Here is an 8,871-nt window from a genome sequence, read left to right as displayed (position 1 = left end):
ACTCCGTCCAAATCAAAATCAATTTGGACAGATTGAATGGACCAATAACACATATTGAATTTGGATGGATTGGACAGACCAATATGACATATTGGATTGGAGCTGGTCCATCCATAATGAATTTATATTGGATTAAACCAATATCTGATCCATTGATAGAAAATAAGAACATAAGTGCCAATGGACCAGGTTTGAGTTGAAACCAGTCTAAATTAACAGGAATTTGAACAGATTGGACAGTCTCTGGACCGGTCCAAAATGGTCCAAAATATTCATCGGACTGGACTTGACCAGGTCCATTTGTAATGGACTCACATTGGACTGGATCGGATTGGACCAAATCCAGTCCAATTGACACCCCTATATATAATCAAACCCAGGTGTGGAATGAAACAGGTTCAAGTTGGGTTATGGACACTCTAGGGCACCAGAAACGGGCATTGACAGATGACAAGACGACCTTCGGTTCAAGTTGGGCTACCCAAATTCAAAAACTTCAATTACATTGGGTCTGGGTTAGGATTCGGGCCCATTCAAAATTTAACAAATGCCTAGCCCACGATTACTAAAACACCTCTTATTCTCTAATCTTTACAGTATTAACTAAAACACCCCTTTTTAGTTTTTGAGTGAAAAGCATACCCCTTTTGAGTTTGCGTATTACTAAAACATCCCAATAATTTGCACCACGATTGAATTGAATAAAAGCTATCTTGAATCCTGATGAGTAATGGACTAATGGGTAACGATCCCCCGTGTGGCCCACCTAACACCAACGGTCCATGCCACATTCTCGAAACAGATCTGACGGTTGACAGCATTGTACAAATGACTTTTATTGCAAATAGTTTCATTTCATAGTCTGTGAATCTGCAACCGTTATGCTGAATTGCTGACCAGTGCCCAGTTCTAGGTTGAGGAATGAGAGTCGATAACGATGAGAGGTTATATTAAAAAACTGGTCTCGGGTGGATTCTATAGGGAAGCACTCTCCTTATACTCTCAATTGAAATCCTCCTCGTTTCGTCCTGACAGCTTCACTTTCGCTTCTCTCCTTAAAGCCTGTGGCAAGCTCAAAGCAACTTCAGAAGGACGGGAGATCCATGCCCGTGTATTCAAAACTGGTTTTCACACGGATGTTTATGCGGCCACCGCTCTGATATCTATGTACATAAAGTTTCACCTTTTAGAGGATGCTCTCAAGTTGTTCAACAAAATAGCCCAACGAAATATAGCTTTGTTCAACGCCACGATCTCTGGCTTCTCACAACATGGGAATTCTAAAGAGGCTCTGTGGGCCTTCCAACAGGTTTGTGCCCGTGGGTTCCAGCCTAACTCTGTTACTATAGCCAGCGTATTACCTGCATGTGAACGCCTGGACCATGGACTGCAAATTCATGGTCTTGCAGTAAAGTTGGGAGTGGAGATGGATGTCTATGTAGCCACTGCAATTGTGACAATGTATTGGAATTGCCAGGAACTAATTTCAGCTACGAGGGTGTTCAAACTGATTCCAGATAAAAATGTCGTGAGCTACAACTCTCTCATCTCCGGGCTATTGCAGAATGGTCTCACTCGGATGGCCTTGGACGTGTTTAAGGAAATGAGAGAATCTTCGAGAGTAGAAGCTAGTACAGTGACATGGGTTTCTGTTCTGTCAGCGTCTTCTTCTCTATTGGATGCCCGACTTGGTAGACAGGTTCACGGCCTTGTCTTGAAACACAATATCAGTTCAGATGTTATGGTAGGAACAACACTCGCAGACATGTATGCCAAATGCAGGTGTTGGAACTCGACCTACGAAATATTCAGGGAGCTAGGTGAAAATAGGAACTTAGTTGCGTGGAACTCCATGATATCAGGAACAATGCTAAATGGTCAGTATGAGACTGCTGTTGAGCTATTTGAGCAGTTAATATTGGATGGATTGGAACCAGATTCGACTACTTGGAATTCAATGATCAGTGGATTTTCACAACTAGGTAAGGCGGAGGAAGCTTTTAGATTCTTCACTAGAATGCAACTAGAGGGGGTAGCCCCCAGTTTAAAATCAATTACAAGCCTTCTACCAGCTTGTTCGGCTCTATCTGCTCTTCTACGCGGGAAAGAGATCCATGGACACATTATTAGGACTGGTTTTATTGATGACGAGTTCATCTGTACTGCACTCATTGACATGTATATGAAGTGTGGTTATTCTTCTTGGGCCTTCCGTATTTTTGATTGCGCACAGATAACTAAAGATCCAGCAATTTGGAATGCGATGATCTCTGGGTATGGAAGAAATGGGGAATATAAATCTGCATTCGAAATATTCAGCAGGATGGAAGAAGAGAGGGTCCAACCAAATTTGGCTACTTTTGCTGGTCTTTTATCTGCATGTGCTCATTCTGGGCTCATTGACGAAGCATGGAAACTCTTTAGGCTGATGAGTACAGTTTACGGTTTGATCCCAACCACTGTGCACTTCTGTTGCATGGTTGATCTTTTGGGTCGAGCTGGGCGACTCAATGAGGCTCGAGACTTGATCCAGGAAATACCAGAACCCTCAGTTTCCGTCTTTGCATCCTTGCTTGGTGCCTGCACATGTAACTTGGATGCTAATCTGGGTGAAGAAATGGCTGAAAAGCTTTCAGAGTTGGACCCTGGAAACCCTACTCCCTATGTGCTTCTTTCAAATATATATGCTGGACAAGGAAGGTGGATGGGCGTAGAAAGGATAAGGGAGATGATAAAGGAAAGAGGATTAAGGAAAGTTCCTGGTTGTAGTTTGATACGAGAGGCACAAGAAACCAGGTTTACATAATGCATCAATGGAGAAATTACAGGATAGAGCCCTCCAATGGTCTATAGTCAGAGTTGAAATTTTCTACATATTCTTCTCATTAAGTGATTACTGTCTCCAAGTACAAAACTTTCACTGGTTCAACATTTCTTTTATAGCAAACTCAAAGTTCTCATCAAATTGGTTAGGAGGCTCAAAGATAAAGCAAGAAATCACATCTCTGAGTGTAATGATACCAACAACTTCATTTTCTTCGCCATCCACTACGTAAATCCTGTGAACTGATTTGGAAGCAAGAATTTCAATTATACTACCAAGTAGTGCATTGGGATTGCAAGTTATTGGGTGGACAACCTTCCCAGATTCTTCTGTAGTTGATGCAATGATCTTCAGGAAGTCCATCACAGTGAGTTGCCTGCAAGAAAAAAAAAATGCAGGGAATATACTGCAACCAGAATATGTAGAACAAATAACAGAAAGTTGCAAAAAAGGACAGATGGCCTCAGATGCAAGGTAAGTCCTAGTTCTGAAACTTCAAGCAATCTCTGATTATTACTGATGTGTTTATTGAAGGCAACTGAAACAATAATGCCTAATGATTTCAAACAGCGATAACTGGTAAATACAAATAATTTTATTGTAAAGTGAGCTTCTTCAGGCCACATAATATGACATTATCCCAGTACGCTATTGCAAGGAGTAACAGGTTATGGATATTAAAGTAAATTTGCTTATAGCCATATAGCCATACACTACAGAGGGTGGAAATGGTGAAGTTGGACAAATCATTCAACAGGTTCATCATAGATCTAATGGTCATCCAGATCCAGTCATTCTTTAAATAAGGGCAGCCCAGTGCATGAGGCTCCCACCAATGCGGGGTATGGAGAGGTGGGGAGGGATAGATGTATGCAGCCTTACCCCTGCACATTCAGAGAGGCTGTTTCTGAGATTTGAACCCTGGTCGCAATGGAGAAACCCAACCATTGCACCAAGGCCCACCCTCATCCATTCATTCTTTAAATATAGTTATATAATCGGTACTCTAAGACTAAGTATACTTTCTAGGTTCTCAATTGAAATCCTTATTTGTAAGTTTGTAACCTCCAAGATACCTGAAGTTGGAAAAGAGTTCTGGTTTAAGCAACAGATGTCTGATGTCTCTTATGCTGACACTTCCAACAATCTTCCTAGAGGGTCCCTCTATCACAGGAAGTCCGCCGATTTGGTTGTCCCTCATGCGCTTGAAAGCTTCTAAAATTAGATCATTGCTCGTGATGCTAATCACCTGATTACCAGTAAATGAGAATGTTAAGATTTCATGTTAAACAACGATGTATATACTAGTGACCGTAATAATATAACACATTTATTTGTACATATCACAAAGATATGTAATTGAGAACCAATAAGTTAGACAGGTGTTAAAGTATGCTTCTAAGCAAATAAAAGAGAATCATAATAGGGATGAAAAACTTTAAAGCTTCTGATGTACTTTTCTTTTGTGTGAAATCTCTTCTATAATTTTGATGAAATTAGAAAGGTAGTTACATTTTATTTATTTTTACATCAAAGCATTGCTGTCATTCTCTTCCACCTATTCCACCCATCATCATCTTCATAATGAATGGTTAATCTCCTGGTGCAAGGACCTGTATTACCCTCTAGGAAAACTGGAAAAGACCATTGCTGTGCATGCACATCTTGATGAATGAATGTAGGTAATGTAGTATGTCCTCTATTACCTATGAAGATGGAAATGGCTACAATGTATTTAACTGTTGGTACTTCCATCAAAAAGAACAGAAAGATACAGGGCAACACTGTATATCTACATTTTTTTTTAAAGAAAGTATATATGTGGAAGTTATGCAAATCTTTACCTCATTATAAGACATGAAAGGAAGCCCAAGGTCAGAAATTGGACGTGCAGAAATGCAATCAAACCAGTCCCTCCCTTTGCATTGCTCAAGGCCCTGCACCACTGCTGATTGAGTAATAAAATTCTTAATAAAGGGCTTGCCTGTTTCAATTACTGGCACATTCCTCAATCTATATTTGGAGAGCAGCAGTAACACACTCAACATGGAACTATCTGTTGAGATAGGAAGGAAAGGAGCCCAACGAAATGACTTGATTATTGATCTCACCTGACATAATTAGTAATAGCAAATATGAGATCAATTTACAACAAGGATAAAGAGAAGTTGCCACCAAGAAAAGACAGACATACTGGAGACTAGATTTCAATGAAAATGTAGAAGTTACAGCCTTGAAACTTGGTAAATTCTACAAAACCCATTATCATTGGATTAGTACTCAAGTCAAGGTGAGAAGCTAAAAAGCTCTTCTCCTCTCTTGTGCTGTTCATTTGCTATGCATCAACAGGGTGGGTCATGGGTAGTTGAGCAAGGCTGCCCATCTAGTGTTCTATCAAAATCACCCCTCCCCTGTTACAAAAAAAGAAAAAAATATGAAAGATAATGTAGTCAGATTATCCCAACCTGTTTGCTGAATGGATAGATGATATGGTAGAAATGGACCAACAAACTATTTCTGGAATAGGTAATTATAAGCATCTCCTTGAGTCAATTTTTTGCTTACCATGTGGTGGGTAAGATTCATTAAATGGAAGTTCTCACTGATTTCTCAGGTCTTTTTGTATATTCCCGATGTACAGGCTCTCATTGTACATGGGCTGATGAATTTGGTTTTCTTTCTATTGCATTATAATACTTTACCTTCAACAAAAAAAGCTATACAATATAACATGCCAATTTGGTCATTTATTAGACTATAGAAGGGTAAACTGTGAAGGCTAGATAGAAAGTTTGAATCTTGCTTCTCATTGACAATCTGAGATATAAAGCCATTGATGCTAAATATATTACATATTCTTGCAGAAACAGACAATTGAAATAACAAAGAGAAAAATGCTTAAACAATATTTTTTTATAAGCAAAACAATATCGAGGGATAGGATATATGATTATTCTTCTTTATGTGGAAAGTTGAAATAATTGGACTCGTGCAAATCAAAGCCTCAACACAATTTAATCTTACTGTGGTTGACTTAAAAGGCTCTTCTTGAAGGATAACTTTGTAGAAGTCCTCCCCCAGACAATCAGCAGCAGTAGGAGCATCCTTCCCCATCCCTTTATCTGCAGCCATACCTCCAGCTATTGCTGCACCAACTGCAGCAGCTGTCAACCCAGCAACTGCAGAAGGACCAGTTGCACCTAAAGCCAATGCTCCAATAGCACCAACAGCACCTGTACCTACTCCAACAGCAGTTGCAGAACCAGCTGATAAAGCAAGTGCAGCAAGTTCTGCATTCTCCAACACCCAGAGGATGATTGCAGAATAGTCTATAACTCCCAGATACCTTTCCCTCCAATCCATACTGGTTTCTGCATCTGGATTTCTAACTGGAGCAGACATAATGTTGTTTTCAGATAGAACTTTAACTGCATCAGCAATGGATGCGTCTGCTAGAATTTCAATCACTGCAAATAGATAAATGAAATGATATAATCTCAGATATTGATAGGTTAGAGGAAAAATTCGGTCTTACCGAGGAAAACTGTCACACGCGTGATTTACAGAAATTGGTTAGTCATTAATCACATACATAAACATGAGAACATGAGAGGGAGAGAGACGAGCCAATAGGAGCTCTAATATTATAGTATACATCAGTTCATGAAATGATCTTCTGAATAATATAATATATTATGAATCATACATTTTATTCAATTTTAAAATATGTGCATGCATAAAATGAATGCAAATCATACTCAATAAGAGGAAATGTCATTTTCCTACAGCTGTTACTCACTTTTATGAAAGCATTCATTTTCCATGGCTACTCTGCAACCAAACACTGCAAAATTGCATTTTCTGGAAAACTATACCTTGTCCCTTATTTTATGTGCAAATGGGTGGAGCCCATTATTGCAAGAATAGAAAAATGCAAAACAAATTGCAGGGCTTATGATCTTAGCGATGCATTCACCAAGATGATGGCGAAAAGAGTTGGCACCATGCTTGAAGAATACAAGATCAGGTTGTTTTTCAAAACTTACGTACTCTCTATTTGGTTGGGCAGAAACCGAATTCCAAAAACTGATTTCCATTTGGCATGTAGGAAAAAAAAGAACTCCTCTGGAAATCCATTTCCCAAAATGTCCCTATTTCTTGGAAAATAATTTCCTTTCTCCAAACTTTCATGTTGTCTAGCAAGTCAAGTTTTCAAGGCAGAAAAAGTGAGTAGGCTCATTTCAAGTCTCAAAACCAGAACCCCAACTTGAAGCCTTCTACCTCCTGTCTCTGGCACCTTGCCCCCCCCCCCCCCCCCTCCCCATTAATTTTCTGTAAAAAATGTTTTCAGCTGGCTGTCATAGCAAATAATGAAAATGGGGTTTCCTTGTGTTAAGCCAAACAAGAAATGAATGTGTTGGGAAATGGGCTTTTTGGAAACTTATTTCCAAATTCCAAGAAAACTATTTCTTTTTTAAACCTTTTTCCCCACCCAACCAAAGTTAGAAGCACCAGTACCAGGGCAATCTTCAGGACAGAAGATTTTCAACAAATTCAGAGTCTACAGTTCAGGGTCATGGATAACAAATTTAGGCTCCTTCATCTCTAAAATAAATAATTTGGACAAATAATAAAAAGAAAACCAAATAAATATAAAGTATAGTCGGAAAAAACAAGGAAAAAGTAGGGACCATAAGATGTGGGAGAAAAAATGGGAAAGAAGATAGATATATTAATACGAAGCGTATGAACTCTGAACAAAAACAAAAGAGAAGCGGAATCACCTTTACCCCCCGGAACATCCGGAAAGGATGAAACTGGAATCCTGGCAAATGCGGCCGTTAAAGTCTCCTGTAAGGAATATGGCAATTTCTTCCTAGACTGAATGGCAGCAAAATAATCATCACAACTTGGAATTTTCGAACTTGCCTTAGCTTCTTGTGTTTGTGCCATTATCTTATCTATTCAAAAGAGATCAAATTGCCGTTAATTACTCACCCAACTGACAAATCATGTCCCAAACACATTTCTTTTGCTTTCGATAATAATAAAAGAAACAAGACAGAACACATTCTCCAGTCCCAATTCCCAACTCGGCAAAGCCAATTGGACATCTGGTTCATACTTGATGTTGTATAAATTTCTTCATTAACTTGAACTCCTTCACATCGGTATGGGAGGACTCGGCTAATTTTCTTTTTCTATGAACTGAGACTTATCTATATATTTTGAGTGTCAGAACAAACTGACAAAGCCTTTGTTCCTGCACTCGAAGTAAACAATCAAATAAGAAAAAAAAAGAAAAAAAAAAAAAAACTCCCATTCCTGATCTTTCGTTCTCTTAAATCCCCACATATCAGTTACCAGGTTTTAGAATAACTTTAGAAGTTAGAGAGTTCAAAGTTATTACAACGTCGTTGATGAAAATGGCAAGCAAACAAAATAAGATCATGGCGTACCTTTTCGCTTGAGCTTCTCCAAATTCAAACCAAAGGGAAGATTGGGTTTCTGAGACACTGTTCCTCCCCTCTCCACCTCGAGAAGCAATTACAAACTTAGAAAGTAGATATTATATACCAAGGTTCGACTTCAGCCAAGTGTACCAGTTGAGGGATTCGTGTCTATCATTCGTTGTTTCCTGAAAAAGTGACGTGATGGATAGGGTCAGGATAATGGGATGGGGGACTGTCTTCTTCGTTCATCGTTCTGCTCAAATCGCCCACAGAAAGAGCAACTTGTGTAAAGAACCCATGTTCCCGAATTACGGAACCCACTACCGCATCGCAATACGAGGAGTTTACATCGGCTGCGAGCCTGCGACTACGACGGGGTGCTGGTCGCAGCACTGTGAGGAGCAGATCCCGTCCCCTTGTGATGATGCGATCTCTCCCAATGACACTCGAACACGCTACCCAACTGTCTATTCTGTTGACACTGGGCCAATGGCAACGACAAGTGAGTATGGAACCCGGTTAAGATGAATTTACATCTCTGTGTCGCGACCACGAAGATAGTGCCATCACTGCCTTGCGAATTTGCGATCTCCC

The 8,871-nt window shown here is 39.6% G+C and overlaps 2 protein-coding genes across 4 annotated transcripts; one reads left to right on the top strand and one right to left on the bottom strand.

Annotated features, from left to right (window-relative positions):
- Positions 1–827: 827 nt before the first annotated feature.
- Positions 828–3,932, top strand: LOC148863077 (Pentatricopeptide repeat (PPR) superfamily protein). Its single transcript, XM_088975963.1, has one exon. The coding sequence runs from the start codon at positions 938–940 to the stop codon at positions 2,804–2,806; it is 1,869 nt and encodes a 622-aa protein (XP_088832089.1). The 5' UTR covers positions 828–937; the 3' UTR covers positions 2,807–3,932.
- LOC148863076 (SNF1-related protein kinase regulatory subunit gamma-1-like) lies at positions 2,857–8,871 on the bottom strand. 3 transcript variants are annotated; one of them, XM_088975966.1, is made up of 7 exons: positions 8,284–8,871; positions 7,823–8,087; positions 7,609–7,705; positions 5,849–6,291; positions 4,669–4,935; positions 3,901–4,073; positions 2,857–3,200 (listed from the first exon to the last, which is right to left on the bottom strand). In XM_088975966.1, exons 4-7 carry the CDS (start codon positions 6,224–6,226, stop codon positions 2,918–2,920), a joined length of 1,101 nt encoding a protein of 366 aa, XP_088832092.1. In that variant the 5' UTR covers positions 6,227–6,291; positions 7,609–7,705; positions 7,823–8,087; positions 8,284–8,871; the 3' UTR covers positions 2,857–2,917. The 3 variants fall into 3 exon arrangements, with proteins under 3 accessions (XP_088832092.1, XP_088832090.1, XP_088832091.1); XM_088975964.1 differs by having other exon boundaries at positions 7,609–7,785; positions 7,950–8,087; positions 8,284–8,853; XM_088975965.1 differs by lacking the exon at positions 7,823–8,087 and having other exon boundaries at positions 7,609–7,785.

This window comes from Nelumbo lutea, chromosome 3, assembly GCF_056320005.1.
Source record: "Nelumbo lutea isolate HS-2025 chromosome 3, American lotus-T2T, whole genome shotgun sequence".
NCBI classification, from domain to species: domain Eukaryota; kingdom Viridiplantae; phylum Streptophyta; class Magnoliopsida; order Proteales; family Nelumbonaceae; genus Nelumbo; species Nelumbo lutea.
This window is presented reverse-complemented; position numbering and strand designations above follow the sequence as displayed.

Bases quoted from the DNA above. Each gene is read 5' to 3' on its own strand.
- LOC148863076 (XM_088975965.1), bottom strand. From the start codon at position 7,777: ATGGCACAAACACAAGAAGCTAAGGCAAGTTCGAAAATTCCAAGTTGT. The intron at 4,936-5,848 runs GTAAGATTAAAT...TAATTATGTCAG, and splicing joins AGCCTTTTAAGTCAACCACA to GTGAGATCAATAATCAAGTC. The intron at 4,074-4,668 runs GTAAAGATTTGC...ACTGGTAATCAG, and splicing joins CTTTCATGTCTTATAATGAG to GTGATTAGCATCACGAGCAA.
- LOC148863077 (XM_088975963.1), top strand. From the start codon at position 938: ATGAGAGGTTATATTAAAAAACTGGTCTCGGGTGGATTCTATAGGGAA.